Source organism: Crinia signifera, chromosome 6 (assembly GCF_055691185.1).
Source record: "Crinia signifera chromosome 6, ASM5569118v1, whole genome shotgun sequence".
In the NCBI taxonomy this organism is placed as follows: domain Eukaryota; kingdom Metazoa; phylum Chordata; class Amphibia; order Anura; family Myobatrachidae; genus Crinia; species Crinia signifera.
Window position 1 is genome coordinate 31,331,407 of NC_139222.1, and position 20,855 is coordinate 31,352,261.

General features: G+C 52.0%; 1 protein-coding gene across 2 annotated transcripts in view; it reads right to left on the reverse strand.

Annotated features, from left to right (window-relative positions):
- UNC93B1 (unc-93B1 regulator of TLR signaling) overlaps window positions 1–20,855 on the reverse strand; it is a 30,734-nt gene that overhangs the window by 6,083 nt on the left and 3,796 nt on the right. For both annotated transcript variants that reach the window (XM_083145886.1, XM_083145887.1), the window contains exons 3-5: window positions 18,735–18,876; window positions 16,468–16,621; window positions 7,146–7,307 (exon numbers count right to left, since the gene is read on the reverse strand). In XM_083145886.1, coding sequence (XP_083002012.1) covers window positions 7,146–7,307; window positions 16,468–16,621; window positions 18,735–18,876 — 458 coding nt within the window. The remainder of the gene's footprint in view (window positions 1–7,145; window positions 7,308–16,467; window positions 16,622–18,734; window positions 18,877–20,855) is intronic.

A 20,855-nucleotide genomic window follows, 5' to 3' on the forward strand; every position in this document is an offset into this window, starting at 1 on the left:
CAGTGACTTAGTGCAGCCTTGTAACACTGCACAAGGGATGCCTATCTTGGACAGAAACATTTTATCTGAGGGGGGTAGGGAAGTGATTCAGGCTGTGTATGGCCAGTTGGATGCTCCAGCCAGGTTAAAAGCTGCAGCTGAATTAATCAGCAGTGAGAAAAAGAGACTTGAAGCCAGAAATGTAGTAAATGTGTCTAATGCTGCAAATAATAAGACTGATGAAGTAAATAAGAAAATTGTCCCAGGCACAAGGTCTTATGCTAGTTTGGTAAATATGAATGTACCCCCAACAGCAGTTACTTCTGGCCAAATGACTAAGAGGAGAAATCTTTTGCAATTTAAATGGGCAGGGACAGGTGAAGTCCCAACTAAAGAAGTCTTTTTAGAGATGATTTTCAGCCTGGGCTTCCATGCTTCAGATCTGTATGCCTGTATCCATCCAGTCAAAACACCTGACTTTGATGTAAGTTTCCTTTCCTATCAGGGCTTACAGGCTTTTTGGACAAAGTGGCAGGCATGCAGATCCCAGGCACCATATAGTAACTATAGAACTAATTTGGTTACAAAGCAGGATAAGGTTAAAATAACAATATTAGTCAGAAATGAGTCCATTCCTGCCCAGGATATTTTGTTTTGGTTGTCCAGATTCTGCACAGTGCAATCTAATTTAATAAAGGTTGGTTTCACAATGGGAGTCTGGGGAGGTGCGTGGTCGGCTATGGTTCAGTTAAAAAGTACGGATAAAGGTTTCTTGCATATACCATCTGCGGCCTATATTGGCAGAGACCGCGTCCAGTGCTTTTATGCTGGGCAGCCACGCACCTGCTTTAGATGTGGAGACTTCCGCCACTTGAGTAGTGATTGTAATGTCACCAAATGCACACTCTGTGGGAAAATTGGGCACATCTCAAGAGACTGTAATGATGTTAAATGTAACCTTTGTGGGGAGGACGGCCACCCTTACAGTCGATGTCCATGGGCAAGCCATAATATGGAGAGTGAGCGAGAACAGAGGGAGGAAGCTGTCAGGAAAGAGAAGGAGGGTCCAGTCAAAGAAATTGTCTTTGTAGGTGTGAAAACCAGGGCGGCTAATGTTGGGGAAAAGAAAGATAAATTTCAAAAAGAAAATAAAGGGAAGAGGAAAAAGGATGACCGTGAAAAATTAGTCCTCTCTAATAGATTTGATGTCTTTTCTACTGATGAAGAACAGGAGGGGGAGGTTCTAAAAAAGGGTAAAGAGTTAGTTTTTGTCCCCAAGGTTAGTAAGAAGAAAGCAAAGCAGGGTAAGAGAAGGAAACCAGTGGAGAATGAGGAGAGTAGTGGAGAAGAGGGATTAGAGTGGGATCCGGTAGGCACAGAATTAGGGGTTGAGGAGGTAGCTGGAAATTCTGAGATAGATGGTACAGGCTGCCCTACTCAAGAGATGGTAATAGAGGAGACACAACAGGTAGAGGAAGATGAGGAAAAAATTGAAATGGATTCGTCAAATTCAGTAATTGCACCGAGTGGGGTAGCTGCAAAAGACCTATTGAGAGTTCCAGGTTTACCTCCTAGGTCAGAGAGTAAACCACCAGATCCTGGACCCTCACAAAGTAAGGGTGGTCTGACCCAGAAGTCAGGCAGTGATGGCATGCTGGGTGCCATTGGGGAGGGGGAAACCTCTCTCAAAGGGAAAGGTTCTAGAAGATCTAGGTCTTCAAATAGGGTGTCTGGGAAGAATGTAAATGAAAAGTGAGCAAGGTCCTGCTTTTATAACCCAATGAAACATGGATCCCCAACCCATACGATGTGCCACCATTAATGTGGCTTCCGTAGTCTCTGAACGTGCTCGTTTTATGGCCTTTGATTTTTTCAATACGGTTGAGATTGATTTTTTGTTTTTGCAAGAGACCAGAATTAGTAAGTTGAACATCCTCCACAAGGCAAAGAGGGAGTGGAAGCGCGGGCCTTCTTACTGGTCTCTTGCGGCCGAGCCGTACAGTGGGGTGGCAGTGCTTTTTACTGGTATGGTAACCGTGCACAGGGTTATAGAATTACAGGCAGGTAGGTGTATGATTTTAGATGTCAATCTGAGGGGACATGACCTGAGGCTCATTAATATCTATGGACCACAGTCAAAATGGGACAGGAAATGTCTCTTCAGTGAGATAAAACCGTTCCTTTTTACGGCTCAGCAGATTGTCTTTGGTGGTGATTTCAACACCGTTATTAGGCCAAAAGACAGGGGAGGTTCAAAGACAGCCCTGGGCTATGATTCTAATTTTTTAGTTAGCATGGTTAGACAGGCAGGTCTGGTAGATGTGCACGTTCGCCATTCTCCAGACCTCACGGGTTACACTTTCTTTAGTGGTAGTCGTAGGTCTAGAATAGATAGGTTTTTTGTTAAGGAGACTTCGAAAACTTTGCCTCCAGAGGTAAAGCCAGTAGAGTTCTCTGATCACGTTTTTCTCTCTGTCATTTTGAATGCTTCAGAAGCTACTCAAAAGGGGCGGGGCCTATGGCGATTGAATTCTGAGCTCCTAAAAGAGGAAAAGGTTAGACAATCCCTTAGAGACTTCTTTCAATCTCAGGAAACACTTTTGGAGGCTGGATGGAGTAGATCTGAGTGGTGGGAAGAGATTAAAAAGAGAATTCGGAGATTCTTCAAGAGGTTGGTAGCTAAAAAGAACTTGATAAAGAGAAATATCTACCAGAGTTTGAGAAGGAAATTAGATTTCTTGATTTCTGAGGGTGGAGATAGTGGGGAAATCTCCCGAGTGAAGGCTCAGATGAGGGAATATCAGTATAACCGTCTGGATTCTTTGATTTTGGAAAGGGATTTTGGCAAATACCACTCGCCTGATCCTTACCAAAATTGCGGAAGATCAGTCGAGATGAAGGAGGTGAGGGGTCTTTTTGACAAACAGGGTGTTCTTCGTGAGGATAAGGAAGGCATCTTGGGAGTCATTAGATCTTATTACTCCGATCTTTTGTCTGAGCAGCCACTTATCAGAGAGAGGATGGAAACATTTCTGAGGGAGACACCTGGACTTTGTAATCCAGATGCCTCGATTGAAACCTTGGGTAGGAGTGTGACAGCAGAGGAAGTTAAGATGGCGATTGATAAGTTGAGTTGTAAGAAATCCCCAGGCCCAGATGGTTTAACATCTGAGTTTTATAAAGTATTTGCTGACCTCTTGATTCCTCGCCTTGTAGAAGTATATAATGAGTGCCTGGGTGGGGGAATCCTCCCTCCTTCTATGAGGATATCTGCCCTCATATTACTGTCCAAGGGGAAGGACCCATCTCGTATTGAGAACTGGCGCCCCATCGCACTTCTCAATACAGATAGAAAGATTTTGGCAAAAATACTTTTCAACAGGTTGTCAGAATTTTCAGAACACCTGCTTTCCCCATCCCAGCACTGTACTGTGAAGGGTCGAAGCACATTTAGTGCTGTCCTTGGTGTCCGGGAGGCCATAGAACGGTGCCGTGCTGAGAAATGGGGAAAATACTTGCTGGCGTTGGATCAGTCTAAGGCTTTTGACCGAGTAAATCATGAGTACCTATGGGCCCTACTTGAAAGGTATGGTTTTCCAGTCAGGGTGGTCTATTGGCTCAGAACATTATACAGTCAGGCCGAGAGCTTCCCACTTGTAAACGGTTGGGTGGGCCCTGCTTTTGAGGTGAGCTCTGGAGTTCGTCAGGGATGTCCCCTGAGCCCTCTCCTGTATGTATTCGCGATTGACCCCTTCATACGAAGGGTAGAAAACGGTACGGTGGGAGGGGTGCAGCTGGGCCCAGAGTTCCCTTTTAAAGTGGTGGCTTACGCAGATGATGTCACAGTGGTTCTGTCATCAGTGGCAGAGGCACGTGATATGGAAGAGCTCATCTGTGAATACTCTATAGCCTCGTGCTCTAGGGTAAACCAAGAGAAGTGTGAAGCTTTCTGGATGGGGGAGGAAGGTGAAGAATTTTCCCTTCCGGACAGCCTCCCCCGGCCCAGTCCTCAGATAAAGATTCTAGGTATTTGTTTTGACCATGGTGATTATGCCACTCTAAATTGGGTGAAGTGTCTGGAGAATGCTGCCAAGAAAGTGGAGTGCTGGAAGAGGTGTAAATTCTCTTTCAGGGAAAGGGTGGACTTGTGCAAAACTTACCTGATCCCGTTATTTCTATATGTCAGCTATGTGTGTTTTTTGCCTCAATCTTTATGGGCCAGGTTGAACTCCTTGTTTTTCCTTTTATTTTGGGGAAACAGGATGAACCTAATCAAGAGAGGTATTACTTACAAGTCGAGGAAAGACGGAGGGGCTGGCATGATCAACCCTGTCGTCTTTTTTGTTACAACCTTTTTAAAACTTAATCTTGGGAGTTTATTGTTTGAAACTCCTCCTCGATGGGTAAGTGGATTTGAAGTCTGGGTGTCCCCCTTCCTCAAACTTTGGTTAGGTGGTGGCCAAGTGAAGAATCTTCAAATTCGGAAAGGGTATCTTCCGATCTACGTTATCCAGAGCTTGAAGGTGACAAAGCGTTGGGGTCTGGAAGTGGGGGAAGTACAAAACCTTTCCAGGAAGGAGTTGGGGGACAGGATTTTGCGAACCCACTTTCATGTTCCGTTGTCACTAAGGGATTGCCCAAGTGATGTCGCTTCTGCTGGATTGGCTCTCATAAATTCAGAGAGAATACCGCCGAAGTTTAGAGACATTGCTTGGCTTTCTTTCCATGGGAAGCTTTACGTGAAGGGGAACATGATGTGGAGAAATGCCAATGATCGTGGTTGTCCACGGGAGGAGTGTCTAGGGGAGGTGGAGACGATGGACCATTTCTTGATCAAGTGCCCCTTTAATGTAAATGTTTACAAGAGAGTTTCAGGAGCTTTGGGTATCCCGTGCCTTTCGGGGCTTAGTTACCCAGAGTGGGCTTATGGAGCATTCAGAAGATATGGTGTATTTAATTTAACCACAATTTATTTAGTCAGTTTAGTAGTTAGATACCACACATGGATGGCACGGTGTCAGGTTTCCCTAAAAGATAAAATCCTTCCTTGTGAAGTGGTGGTGGATTTGATTCTGCACGAGGTGGAGAGGATGATGGATCTAGACCGGAAAAGGGTGGATGCTGTCAGGTGGTCCAATTGGTGGGGCCGCCTGAAACCCCCTTGAGTGGGTGGCAGATATCCTTTTCCAGGTTTAGCTGGAACTTTCTATCTTTTCACATCCTGTAGATTTTGGTAATAAGGGTTTTTTAATGGAACAGGTTTTGCATAGATCTAAAAAGCCTTGCTCAGTTTTCCTTTGCAATATTGGGATGAAGTAGTTATAAAGTTAATATTCATGTGTATATATTTCTCTATTGATATTTTGCTTATTAGGCAGATGTATCCTTTGATATTGCGGTTTGCATTCATTTATGTTATGTATTAAGATTTCATTTGTAAAATACTATTTATTTATTTATTGTGATATATTGTAAATATTGTAAAATTTGTTGCAAGTTTTAATAAATGGGAGAATTCCCTCTCAGCTCTGGGCCCCATAGCAGCTGCACTCCCTGCACCTATGGTAGCTACACCCTGTATATAACACATGTAACTGTGACAGGGAAGGTGGCCCCTCTCAGCTCTGGGCCCCATAGCGTCTGCACTCCCTGCACCTATGGTAGCTACACCCATGTATATAACACATGTAACTGTGACAGGGAAGGTGGCCCCTCTCAGCTCTGGGCCCCATAGCAGCTGCACCCCCTGCACCTATGGTAACTACACCATGTATATAACACATGTAACTGTGACAGGGAAGGTGGCCCCTCTCAGCTCTGGGCCCCATAGCAGCTGCACCCCCTGCACCTATGGTAGCTACACCCTGTATATTACACATGTAACTGTGACAGGGAAGGTGGCCCCTCTCAGCTCTGGGCCCCATAGCAGCTGCACTCCCTGCACCTATGGTAGTTACACCCCTGTATATAACACATGTAACTGTGACAGGGAAGGTGGCCCCTCTCAGCTCTGGGCCCAAAGCAGCTGCACTCCCCGCACCTATGGTATCTACACCCCTGTATATAACACATGTAACTGTGACAGGGAAGGTGGCCCCTCTCAGCTCTGGGCCCCATAGCAGCTGCACCCTCTGCACCTATGGTAACTACACCCCTGTATATAACACATGTAACTGTGACAGGTAAGGTGGCCAGTCTCGGCTCTGGGCCCCATAGCAGCTGCACTCCCTGCACCTATGGTAGTTACACCCCTGTATATAACACATGTAACTGTGACAGGGAAGGTGGCCCCTCTCAGCTCTGGGCCCCATAGCAGCTGCACCCCCTGCACCTATGGTAGCTACACCCCTGTATATAACACATGTAACTGTGACAGGGAAGGTGGCCCCTCTCAGCTCTGGGCCCCATAGCAGCTGCACCCCCTGCACCTATGGTAACTACACCATGTATATAACACATGTAACTGTAACAGGGAAGGTGGCCCCTCTCAGCTCTGGCCCCATAGCAGCTGTACTCTCTACACCTATGGTAGCTACACCCCTGTATATAACACATGTAACTGTGACAGGGAAGGTGACCCCTCTCAGCTCTGGGCCCCATAGCAGCTGCACTCCTTGCACCTATGGTAGCTACACCCCTGTATATAACACATGTAACTGTGACAGGTAAGGTGGCCAGTCTCGGCTCTGGGTCCCATAGCAGCTGCACTCCCTGCACCTATGGTAACTACACCCCTGTATATAACACATGTAACTGTGACAGGTAAGGTGGCCAGTCTCGGCTCTGGGTCCCATAGCAGCTGCCCCCCTGCACCTATGGTAACTACACCCCTGTATATAACACATGTAACTGTGACAGGGAAGGTGGCCCCTCTCAGCTCTGGGCCCCATAGCAGCTGCACTCCCTGCACCTATGGTAGCTACACCCTGTATATAACACATGTAACTGTGACAGGGAAGGTGGCCCCTCTCAGCTCTGGGCCCCATAGCAGCTGCACCCCCTGCACCTATGGTAGTTACACCCCTGTATATAACACATGTAACTGTGACAGGGAAGGTGGCCAATCTCTATTTTGTATGTAGATGTAGATAGTAGAAAACATTGATTAATATTACAACTATTGTCCACCCATTTATAAGGACGGCCACCATTACTTGTACCATTACCTGGTTATGTAGTTGCCTATCGACGCCCAAAAAGGAACGATCATGACTCCGATGACGGTGGCTGAAGGGACGAGTGTGTAGTATCTCTCCCAGTAGTTTGTTGAGACAAACAAAGCGTAGATCCCGGAGGAGAGGAACAGCATCCATTTTGTGCCAAAGAACCTGCAGGTGGGTAACATGGTGCCACCGTCACCACACACTACCGATGCTTCATAATGACAACATTATTATTAGTAATATACCCAGTGCTGCGCATCCAGGGGATCACAAATAAAGGAGACATGTGCAGACGTAGGGTGCGGGGGGGGGCGTTCTGATGGTAATGAGGCGGTGACGTGGGTGCGGGGGGCTGGCAGCTGACATCACCAGAATAACCCCCTGAATGTGATCATGGCCCTGCACAAAAGAGGGACTAGATATAAACCCCAAAATCCCAACAACTTCAAGGTAAGTATTTCCCCCCACCCCTAATCCCCCCATTCCGTTGCCTTATGGGGCATACACATGGGCGTTTTCAGCCATTTTCTAAGCGATCTGACTAGATCGCTTAGAAAATGACCCCACATCACTGTGTGTGTAGGGGCCAGTGATGGCTGCTCAGCGCTATTGCCGGTAGAATGAAGAATGAGCAGGGACCATAGATATGGTCAGCGCCAGTGTTCTCCGGTGAGAGAACACTGGCGCTAAGAGCTCGCTCAGCACACAGCGCTACTCATTGCTGTGTTTGTGTGTGCTGAGTGATCTAGCATAGCTCACATCTCTCAGCACACTAGCTACAGTATGTGTGTGGACCCCATAACCTTCCCCTCCTGCAGCCGACAGTGTAACCCTAACCCTGCAGATGTACAGCCTAGATGCACAGTGATGTCACCCTGCAGATGTACAGCCTGGATGCACGGTGATGTCACCCTGCAGATGTACAGCCTGGATGCACGGTGATGTCACCCTGCAGATGTACAGCCTAGATGCACAGTGATGTCACCCTGCAGATGTACAGCCTGGATGCACGGTGATGTCACCCTGCAGATGTACAGCCTAGATGCACAGTGATGTCACCCTGCAGATGTACAGCCTGGATGCACGGTGATGTCACCCTGCAGATGTACAGCCTGGATGCACGGTGATGTCACCCTGCAGATGTACAGCCTAGATGCACAGTGATGTCACCCTGCAGATGTACAGCCTGGATGCACGGTGATGTCACCCTGCAGATGTACAGCCTAGATGCACGGTGATGTCACCCTGCAGATGTACAGCCTGGATGCACGGTGATGTCACCCTGCAGATGTACAGCCTGGATGCACGGTGATGTCACCCTGCAGATGTACAGCCTGGATGCACGGTGATGTCACCCTGCAGATGTACAGCCTGGATGCACGGTGATGTCACCCTGCAGATGTACAGCCTGGATGCACAGTGATGTCACCCCTGCAGATGTACAGCCTGAATGCAGTGATGTCACCCCTGCAGATGTACAGCCTGGATGCACGGTGATGTCACCCTGCAGATGTACAGCCTGGACGCACAGTGATGTCACCCCTGCAGATGTACAGCCTGGACGCACAGTGATGTCACCCTGCAGATGTACAGCCTGGACGCACAGTGATGTCACCCTGCAGATGTACAGCCTGGACGCACAGTGATGTCACTCTGCAGATGTACAGCCTGGACGCACAGTGATGTCACTCTGCAGATGTACAGCCTGGACGCACAGTGATGTCACCCTGCAGATGTACAGCCTGGACGCACAGTGATGTCACCCTGCAGATGTACAGCCTGGACGCACAGTGATGTCACTCTGCAGATGTACAGCCTGGACGCATAGTGATGTCACCCTGCAGATGTACAGCCTGGACGCATAGTGATGTCACCCTGCAGATGTACAGCCTGGACGCACAGTGATGTCACCCCTGCAGATGTACAGCCTGGATGCACAGTGATGTCACCCTGCAGATGTACAGCCTGGATGCACAGTGATGTCACCCCTACAGATGTACAGCCTGGATGCACAGTGATGTCACCCTGCAGATGTACAGCCTGGATGCACAGTGATGTCACCCTGCAGATGTACAGCCTGGATGCACAGTGATGTCACCCTGCAGATGTACAGCCTGGATGCACAGTGATGTCACCCTGCAGATGTACAGCCTGGATGCACAGTGATGTCACTCTGCAGATGTACAGCCTGGATGCACAGTGATGTCACCCTGCAGATGTACAGCCTGGACGCACAGTGATGTCACCCTGCAGAAGGGAGCACAGGCGCCGCTATGGCGCTGACGCGGCATAAGGGGGAGGGGCAGGCCGTGCGGCCGGCGACCCGGCACAACAGGGGGGGGGGGTCGGGCTGGTGTCCCCGTCCCCTTTTTCACACCTGGGGAACAAAGGGCAGCCAGTAGGGCACCTGGGGGGAGGTGCGGCCAGGAGGGGGTTAAAAGACCAGGCAGGGGAGCAGGCCGGGCACACAGCGTCCCGGAGCACGAGGAGATCCACAAGCACCCAGCATACTCCAGCACAGCAGCAGCAGCAGCACGTGGGAGCACGCAACCTCCTACCTTGTGGAGCAGTAATCGGGTCCCCCTCCAGGCAGCAGCGATCATCATCAACATCGTGGGTAGATCCAGCAGAAGCAGCACATCGCAGGGCAGCTGGTATGGCCAGTCCTGGAGGCCAACCAACAATGCAGGTCGGCGGGGAAGTCCTAACCTCCCGCCCCAGCAGGCTGAGGACGGTGCCCAGGAGATTGGTGGAGGAGGAGGGGGGCAGCAAGGAGCGTGGAGCCAGAAGAAGCAGGAAGCAGCAGCAGCAGCAGCACGTGGGAGCTCGGCCGGAGGGCGCTCCCCCTGGTGGCCGGACAGCAGCATTGCGGCCACTGGGGAACAAAAGGGGAAATAAAAAACTGGCAGCATATAACCAGTTAAAAAAGCAACAGCGGAGCAAGGACCAGCCCCAGACAGCATGCGAGGCCACACCAGCAGCCACCAATGTGGAGGCCCAGGAGCACGGGGCACAGGACCATGGGCCGCACGGGGTCACAGGTGCAGTGGCAGCCAGGGGACCACAAGTCCCACAAGCTACCCAGGAGCCGGGGGCAGCAGTCGACCAGAGCTCGCCAGCGGAGGTTCCGCTGGCATGGGCGCAGCTGATGGCGACACAATTGTTCAAGGAGCTAACGCAGCTGCAAGCATCAGCATCACGGGAGAGCGAGAAGAGGGAGGCAGCATATCGCAGGAGGGACGAGAGTCGTCACGGAAGGAATACAGCAAGGGGGCCCAGCAGGCAGCATCGGTCCCCACGGGACACATCTGCACGAAGAGGGAGCAGCAGTTATGCAAGCTCACGCAGGGAGCGTACCAGCGACCACCAGGCCTCACCAGGGAGGTCATACCGCAGGGAGCAGCGTGACGCCAGGGGCCCCAGTCGGAGTGGGCGGTCAAGGAGTCGGGAGCGGGCTGGCTCCAGGGAAGCTCAAGCGCGTCGCAGAGAGTACCCAGACGCAGGGGGTCAACCCCGTAGTCCGCTGAGGCATGAGGGCAGTCGGCAGCGCATTACGCCAAGCAGGACACCACAGAGGAGCAGCATCAGCTGCAATCGGCAGTACAGCACACCAGCAAGGGATCAGGCATGTGCCGGGGATCTCAGGCAAAGAGACAGGAGCAGTACGGGCTACGCTATGTACGGCGATGCCTCACCAGCGTCATCATTCAGGGCTGATTGCAGCCGGGCACCGGGGACACATCCTTGCGCTATGAACGGCGCAGGAGCAGCTCTACCTGGGCAGTTCGCTGCAGAGGTCGGCACAAGCATCGACAGGGCGGCACATGGGATGGGTAAGAACAATGTCATAAGTGAAGGGGTGCATAATGCATTGAATGTTAGCAATGATGTTTGCAATACGGGGGAAATGTTAGAGAATAACGTGCCTAGCATTGTGGGAGGGCCAGATATTGCGCAAGAGGTGCGCAACGGGGTGAGGACAGGGGAAGTATCAGCGATAGCACCTAGTCCAGAGGACAGTGGGCAGCAGCGGTCAGAGTTAGGGTTAGGCCCAGCGGAGTCGGATGAGGATGATGCATGCAGGGTGCTCAGGGAACAGTGGCTAGCAGCAGTAGCGAAATGGAGAAATAAGAAGGGTAGTATTCCGGGAGCGGATGCGTCCAGGAACCAGATGGGGGTGGTACGACAGGACAAAGCAGCAGCATTCGGCCCAGCGAGCAGCGCAGGGGGGCAGCCTTTTAGTTCCGTGGCAGCCCGCTTGCCAACATTAACAAGGAAGGAGATTGAAAAAGGGGCGTTCATAGATATATGCTCCCTAACGGAGGCAGGGCTGAGGGACAAGGAAAAGGCCAAACCTAAAGGGGAGAGGCAGTCGGACAGTTATAAGACAATGGAGCACTGGATGAGCGGGATGTTCGCTTATACGGCGTGCTACACTGAGGCCTACCCTGAGGCAGCCGCAGGCCTGCTCAAATACACAGATTTCATTTACTCAGCGTATAAAGAACACGGGGGAAGTGTATGGAGGAAATACGATGAGGATTTTAGGACGAAAGCGGCGGGCGGAATGCCCATCGATTTCGGTGTTAGGGACGTTGACCTGTGGCTCAACGCACAGTCAGCCGGGATAGTGGAGAAGATCTCTGCGCAGCAAAAGTACACGGGGGCAGGGAGGCCCAGCACTGCGGGTGCAGGGAGGCCTGGCACGCAGAAGGCAGATCAGAAATGCTGGGCGTTTAATGACTCCTTGTGCAATCGGGCCCAGTGCAAGTTCAAGCACGCATGCTCGAACTGCGGTGCCAACCATGCCGCCAAGGACTGCACTAGGCAGCGAGGAAATTACCAGAGGAAGGTACCCACAGCAGCGGGACCTGGGAAAAGCAGTTAGTCCCGTAGATGTAGGCAGGATCCGGGGATGGCTAGCCAGATACCCCGAGAGGCAGGAAGCCAATTTGTTGCTAACAGGGTTCAGGGATGGCTTTAGAATACCTATAACCAGGGACGTGACACCCTTCGGCAGCTCAAAAAACCTGAAATCAGTCGGGGAGCAGCCAGGGGTGGTTAGGGACAAAATCAGCAAAGAGCTGGCATTGGGCAGGATGGCAGGGCCATTCACAACCCCCCCGGTGGCGGGATTGGTTATATCACCATTGGGGCTGGTTCCCAAAAAGGCGCCAGGTAAATTCAGGTTAATTCAGCATTTGTCTTATCCGGAAGGGGCATCGGTAAACGATGCCTTGGACAGGGACGAGTGCTCAGTGCAATACCAATCATTTGACTCGGCCGTCAAGATGGTCCGAGTGCAGGGCAAGGGGGCGCTTATGGCAAAGTTGGACATCGAGTCAGCCTTTAGGCTCCTCCCCCTTCACCCCGAGAGTTTTTATCTCATGGGACTAAGTTTCGACGGGTGCATTTTTATAGACAAATGTCTTCCGATGGGATGCGCCATATCTTGCGCATTTTTTGAAGCATTTAGCTCATTCCTGCAGTGGTGCTGGGAAGAGCGAACTGGGTCGGCAGCAATAGCGCACTACCTGGATGATTTCTTGGTAGCAGGGCCGCCCAATTCGGCACAGTGCAACCTCTTGCTAAGCGAGCTGCAGGGCATGCTGAAGGAGTTCAGCGTGCCCATTGCTCCAGAAAAAACGGAAGGGCCCAAGGCAGTTCTGTCTTACTTGGGGATAGAGATCGATTCTGTGAAGCAGGAATGCAGATTGCCAGAGGATAAAGTGGGAAAGCTGGTTAGGGAGGTCAGACACTGCGCCGGAGCAAAAAAGGTGACGCTGGGGCAGCTCCAATCATTATTGGGCAGCCTCAATTTCGCCTGCAGGGTGATCCCAATGGGCAGGATATTTAAGCGACGGCTGGAGCAAGCCACAACGGGCATAGCAAAGAAAAATCATTTTCTGCGCATCAACAAGGAATTGCGGGAGGACTTGCTAGTATGGGAGGAATTCCTCCAACACTTCAATGGGGTGCGTATGTGGCCAGAGCCTATGCGGCCCAATCACGCAATGCATTTATTTACGGATGCCGCAGGAGCCACAGGCTTTGGGGCATACTGGCAGGGAGAATGGTGTGCTCATTTGTGGCCGCCGGCGTGGGAAAAGGCGGGTCTCACCAGGAACCTGGCAGCCCTGGAGCTATTCCCGATAGTGGTAGCCGTGACAATCTGGGGAGAGAGGCTAGCCAACAAGCAAATTCAGTTCTGGTGCGACAACCTGGGGGTAGTGCAGGCAGTGAACAGCCAGCGGGCATCGTCGCCGCCAGTGGTCAGGCTGATTAGGAGGTTGGTCGTGGAATGCCTGCGCCACAATATTACATTCAGGGCAAAGCATGTGCCAGGGGTAAAGAACGTGATAGCGGACGCGCTGTCACGGCAGAACTGGGAAGCGTTCAGGGCAGCAGCTCCAAATGCAAGCGCATCAGGCCTAACATGCCCCCCATGTCTCTGGCAGATAGTCAAGCCGAGTTAGCCAGCCTGGTGGAGCGGTCGCTGGCGCCAAGGACATGGAAGGCATACAAGGCGGCATGGAATTGCTGGAAGGATTTCCAGGTCACGGCAGGCACCGAGAGGCTCAGCGCACAGCAGCAGCTGTTGGCTTTCCTGGCCAAGCTCAGGCGGGAGCAGGCATCAAAAGCCAGGGTAGGCGCTTTGCTGGCAGGCATCTCGTTTTTTGACAAACTCAATGGCAGGGTCGATGAGACGAAGTCTTTTGCAGTACGCACGATCATGAGGGGCTGGGCCAGGATGGAGGCAAAAAAGCCAGACGCGAGGCAACCCATTACAATAGAAAGGTTGCGGATTTTGTTGGACCAGATTCCAACGGTCTGCCGGGATCAGAGGGAGGCAGCCCTGTTCAGGGCGGCATTTGCAATGGCCTTCAGTGGCGCATTCAGAATCAGTGAGTTAGTGGCAGGAAAAAAGTCATCAGCAGAGGAGGGCCTGCAGCACAGCAACGTAGCAGTAACGGAGCATTCAGTGCTGTGCAAGATTCACAGGTCAAAGACAGATCAGGAAGGTAAGGGTAGATGGGTCCAGCTAAACCGCCACGCGGACACTGCAACGTGCCCAGTAGCGGCGGTTAGGGACTTCATGGGCATGGGAACAGCGGGCAAAGGGAACTTCCTGGTGCACGCGGACGGGTCACCGCTAACGAAATACCAGTTCTCAGCTATCCTGAGGAAGGGCGCAGCGGCGAGCGGATGGCCAGCAGGAAGGTTTAGCTCGCATTCATTTAGGATTGGGGCGGCCACTTCAGCGGCTAGCGAGGGCCGCGCAGGCGCTGAAATCAGAGCGCTGGGCAGGTGGAAATCGGATCGTTATAAGATATACGTCAGGCCAGTCACCGACAAGCCGACGGATAATTAACTCTTCCACCCCCCCCTCCGCAGGGAATACAAACACAAAACGGATATGGATTGTCGGCCACTCCTACGTTCACTGGGCCGAAGTCAGGGCCGCGGCCAGGCCCTACGGCAGACAGCTAGGGCTGGCAAGGAGCGAAGGGCGAGTGTTTTGGTTTGGGCGGAGGGGGATGAAGTGGAGCGGACTCAGGGAAGCGTTGGTGAGGGGGGAGGGGATGGCCGGCACCCCAGGCACGATAATTATTCACCTGGGAGGTAATGACTTGGGGGATGCCAGATCCCTGGACCTGGTAAGAATGGTTGGCGCCGACTTAGAGTGGGTGAAAGCCCGATGGCAAGGGGTTAGGGTGCTGTGGTCCAGCATCATCCCCAGGTTGGTATGGCGCGGGGCAAAGAAAGGAGGAGCCATTGAAAGGACCAGGAAAAAAGTAAATGTGGCGGTAGCCAAGCGGGTGTTGGAAATGGGGTGGGGGGTTATCCGCCACGCGGATATCAACCAGAAGATCAATGGCATGTATCGGACAGATGGAGTGCATTTGTCGGACATTGGCATTGACTTGTTCAACAATGCGCTCCAGGAAGCGCTGGGGGCATGAGAGAAGGGGCATTTTGCAGGGTGGGGGTCTTTTCGGTACCCGGCCAATACACCCGGGAACCTCAGTGGCGGGAAGAGGCGGTGCGCAAGGCAGGCGGAGGAGGGGAACCAGCCGAGGTGGCAGATTCACCCTCGGTGCGGGGCCGCACGCCAGGCTCCAGCTTTCGACGGCGGGCCATCGGCTGCGCGCCAAGCGAGAGTGATCTGCAGGGGCTGGCTCCCAGAACGGGAGGGGGCGTTGCCGAGGGCCTACCGCGTAGGTATGTGGCACGCCCCAGCGCGAAATCAATGATCGGCATTGATAGGCTCTTGCACCTTGCCCACCGCTCTCTGTCCTCACCCTGCAAACGCTGGTTAAGGATTGTGAATAAAACTGTGGCCAATGATTTAATCCCAAAACGTGTCTCTGAGTATGATTTCAAGGGGAGGGATAATTGGGACGGTTTAGCAGGAGCACAGCAGGCCGCCCTCTCTCCTTTAAGGGAGCACAGGCGCCGCTATGGCGCTGACGCGGCATAAGGGGGAGGGGCAGGCCGTGCGGCCGGCGACCCGGCACAACAGGGGGGGGGGGTCGGGCTGGTGTCCCCGTCCCCTTTTTCACACCTGGGGAACAAAGGGCAGCCAGTAGGGCACCTGGGGGGAGGTGCGGCCAGGAGGGGGTTAAAAGACCAGGCAGGGGAGCAGGCCGGGCACACAGCGTCCCGGAGCACGATCCCACCCACCCACCCCCTTTTTCGTTATAGCACAAGTGCATGAGGAGGTGATTCAGGGCAAGTCGATGTTGTAACGTTGTTTTGCTTTTGTTTTCCTTGGTGTTTGGCAAGTTATGTGCTATTGTCAAAGATTTACAGGGATGTACGGTAATGATATTTGGTATGTGTTACCTATTTTGTCACAGGATTGCATTGATGTATGTGGCAGGGCGGGAAGAGGCGGTGCGCAAGGCAGGCGGAGGAGGGGAACCAGCCGAGGTGGCAGATTCACCCTCGGTGCGGGGCCGCACGCCAGGCTCCAGCTTTCGACGGCGGGCCATCGGCTGCTCGCCAAGCGAGAGTGATCTGCAGGGGCTGGCTCCCAGAACGGGAGGGGGCGTTGCCGAGGGCCTACCGCGTAGGTATGTGGCACGCCCCAGCGCGAAATCAATGATCGGCATTGATAGGCTCTTGCACCTTGCCCACCGCTCTCTGTCCTCACCCTGCAAACGCTGGTTAAGGATTGTGAATAAAACTGTGGCCAATGATTTAATCCCAAAACGTGTCTCTGAGTATGATTTCAAGGGGAGGGATAATTGGGACGGTTTAGCAGGAGCACAGCAGGCCGCCCTCTCTCCTTTATGTACAGCCTGGATGCACAGTGACTAACCGGATTAGGACAGGAGTGTAGAGCAGGGCAGCAATTGGAGTTACATTGATGCCCATCAGCATCTTGTTATCGATGTCCTGCAGTCCCATGTTACCATACTTCACATCTCTGTACGTCTCATCGTAATGTAATATCAGCTGCATCTGCAGCAGCCCTGAAACACAGAGGCCAAAGTGTCATCACCTGGCTGTATATCAGAAGTTATTTACCAACGTGGTGAAAAAGACATAAGTGTTGTGTACTCTGTAGTGACCCCGGGGTGGTAGGACGGCCTGACAGTCGGGATGCCAATGGTCAGTATATCCATATTGGCATCCTGACTGCCGGTACTTCAACAGGAGGGTGAGTGCAAGGAAGCCCCTCGTGGCCCCTAGTTGACCGCATTATGGGGCTGATTCATAGGTGGGTGCTGTAGCACAGCTGCTATGATTTTGTATGCAGCAGCTGGGCTATATTATGCGGAAGCCAGTGAAGCTGCATCCAAGGATGTAAGAAATTGGCTCAGTGACCGCCCCTGAATCAGCCCCCAACATGCATATAAATAATCTGCATCTTAGTCTGGGGCAGCACGGATGGTGTAGTGGTTAGCATTACGGCCTCACGGTGCTGAGGTCATGGGTTCCATCCCCACCGTGGCCCTAACTGTGTGGCGTTAGTATATTCTCCCTGGTTTCCTCCCACAATCCAAAAACTATACTGGTAGGTCAATTGGCTTCCAACAGAATTAACCCCAGAACAGGCATGTCCAAACTGTGGCCCTCCAGCTGTTGAGAAACTACACATCCCAGCATGCCTTGCCATAGTTTTAGCAACCCCTAATAGAAAAACTGTGACAAGGCATGATGGGACTTGTAGTTTTACAACAGCTGGAGGGCCATAGTTTGGACATGCCTGCCCTAGAATGTCTGTGGACATGTGGTAGGGAATATAGATTCCATTGGTGCAGGGACTGATGTGAATGGAGAACTATACTGTACTGCGCTGCAGAATATGTGTGAGCTATATAAGAAACTGTTAATAAATAAATAGATACGGAATTGCACTTCTGTGATCCATAACCCGTGCAGTTCCACTTCCCTACCTGGGCTGTCGCTCTCTGCTGTGGTGCTTCTAGCACAGTATGGTCTGATATGCAGCACAGACTGTGCTAGAAGCACCACAGCAGAGGAAGAACATGGAAGAGGAACTGCTCGGGTTTTGGAAGATGCAGGGTGCTGGAATGAACACTATTTTCCCATAGCTCACAATTCCACCTACTCTTCCATGATACACCCTCAAGTGTGTGATGACACCAGGGGCATTGGCAGGTCAGTCGGGCCCCAGTAAAATGGGGGGCGTGGCTTCTGAGAGGGGCGTGACCACATCCCCATGGGGAAAAAATGACCGTAATTTATGCAGGATGTGGTGTGGCGGGCAGGATCATCATTGCGCACACAGAGGGAGAGAGATGACGGGTTGGGATGATGGTCGACAGTCATTAGGTCGACACCATTAGGTCGACATGGGTCTAGGTCGAAATGTCATTCGTTTGACAGGTCGTTAGTTCAACAGGACATTAGTTCGACAGTGTCTATGTCGACAGTCAAAAGATCGACACTGGGTTTTTCACTGTTTTTTTTTACCTAAATGTCAACACAGTCGACATGGACACAGTTTCAAGTGCACCGCATCCCCTCGCTGCGCTCGGCACACTATTTTATTCTCTCACCACGTACTACTGGATGGTAGGGCTTGAAATAGCGCCTGTCGGCACATGTCGACTAAAAAAAAAACAGTGAAAAACCCCATGTCGACCTTTTGACTGTCAACCTAGACATTGTCGAACTAATGACCTGTCGAACTAACGTCATTTCGACCTAGAACCATGTCGACATTTTTCTATGTCGACCTAGACCCATGTCGACCTTTTCCCATGTCCACCTAATGGTGTCTACCTAATGACTGTCGACCATCATGCTGTAGACCAAATGACCGTATCCCGAGATGACAGGCTGGCACTGCAGCTCTCTCTCTCCCCAGTTCAGCACACAGCACTGAGCAGCGTGTGCTGAGCTGGGGAGAGAGGCTGTGCTGCGGTGTCATCCCAATCCCCACTGGCCAGCTCACTGCAAGGAGGGAGTGGGGGGAGCTTGACTCAGGCCCCCGCAGCAGACCTGGGCCCAGGTAAAAAGTACCGGCTCCATCCCCCTCAGGTCCCCACTGGATGACACAAGTATTAAATGGCTACATTGCACTTCCCTAATCCAGCAGCTCAGATGACTACGTACCCAGATACACCCCGTATGTAATGGCAGCGCCCACGCTAGCGGCTATCACGCTCTTCACCGTAAGAAGTCTCTTCCGCCTGTAGTATCTCTTCTCCTCTGCTTCCTCGTCATAGTCCCCGTTGTCACCCAGGAACTCCTCCATCTGTAGGACAATGCAGACAATTACCCAGAGCGGCAGTTAGGAAATGGCGGGTTACAATAACAGCAATCTAGGGCTGAGGGGTCTCGTCTGACTTTTATTTCGAAGACAAAGACGGGGCGGGCGCTGGCATCCTGTGAGATTAACCGCCGCCCCTGGGAAGGCCCAGGATTTACATTGCAATGCCCATTAAACGTTGTTTCCGCCCCTGGCCCGCCCTCCCCGCAACAAACGTCCCAGCGAGTGTGCAACTCGCTGAAGCCGTTGGGTGCCTGGGTTTGTACATTAGCAGACCACCGGGGCTAGGGCCGAATTCGGATCATACTGAGTGATTCTGAATTGGCCCCTAAATGTATAGAGCATGTGCGCCACCTGGTGTACAGAGTTATTTGTGTGGTGGGTAAAGAAGGTGGCTGATTCAGCGAGCACGTTAACGCCACCCGCACAGAGGAGAAATTCTTTGATGGTTACTTACCATCTAAGGATTTCTCCTCCTCTGTCCGGTGCTCGCAGCTGCCGCGTGACCCCGGAGCCAATCGGCGGCAGTATCACCGTAACTTCCATTCACAGGGTGATGTCAGCTGCCCGTCCCCCGTACTAGCATCCCGGCCTCATCAGCATGGGAACGCCCATGAAATGCTGGGCATTCACATATGCTAATTGGGCCGCCCTATGCCCCTCTCCACCCCCACCCTCCCGCCCGCTGTCCTGGTGTGTGCACCTGACGAACAGTCTGTTGGCCTGGGTGCCAGAAGCTGGGCCGCGCCGCCCTCCCTCACCTGATGTCCAGGCAGCCTCCTGCTGTGCTTTCCCTTCAGTGTGCAGGGAGGAGGAGCCGACAGAGTCCCTCCCGCCAGGCACAGGGGGAGAGCCGTCGGGGACCAGCTGTGACATCGCCGGGTGCTTCGCAAAGGCCAGCTCTTAACTCAAGAGCTGTCCTTTGTGATAATAATCGTATACGTTAGCGCATATGTGATTATTTTCTATGTGGTAGCCGGCAATGTGCGGCGGGAGGGGCTGCAGATGTTACTGCATCCCCCTGAAGGTGATAACGCACCAGCCAATCAGATATGTTTGTAAAATGACAGGAGTTGATACGTTACCGTATTACTTTATCTCTTCACCAGGCTTAATACATCTGCCCCAAAGATAGAAATAAAGGAAGACAGGTCTGTTAGCGACAGGCGCAGCGGTCACCTTGCATACCGGCTCCCAGTAAACAGGAGTAGTTTATAGGGATTGCAAAGTTAAATGGCCAAAATGGCAGAATCCTGCACTGTGGTCACAAAACCCCAAAGGCAGGTTATAATATATATGGTATGGGGTCAAAATAAAATAGGCTCTGAGTTTTTTGTGCAGGACATAATTGCCCCTTTCAGTACATTAAAAGGTGTGAGTTTGTCCCAAACCTCATCCAACACCCCCCAAAGCAATACCAGCACGGGTCCTGGTTCTAAGAGTATGGGGGGGGGGGATGACATTGGGGCCCGCTGTATATTTGAGACCAGCACCGGGCTCCACTAGCCTGAGAAGTAATGCCACAGCCAGGGAATACAGTTATACTGGTTCCTGCAGCTGTACTACACGCCAACTAGTCAGCAATGGCTGGGGATTCCCTTCAGTGGTGAAAACCTAGATAGGAACCACGATTGTATACAATGTAGCCACGGTTCTCAACATTGGAGGGAATGGGGGGAAGCCCTTATTGGCTGAGAAAGCCGGAGGCTTGCTTCTCTTAGCCAATCAACCCATCCGCCTCACGCCCCCAATGTTTTTAATGGGAGAAGCACCAGGTTAAATGGCATTTGGGTAACAATGATCGTACAGGTCACTGCTGGGTCCGGTGTCACCACTACATGGAATGAAGAGGACCGATCTACACTAGGTATAGGTGAGTATGTATTATTAGTTTTACACCTCTTGGATGTCTACTGAAGAAAGAGTGCTGAGCATACTCCCGGGCACCATCACTGGCTCTGGGT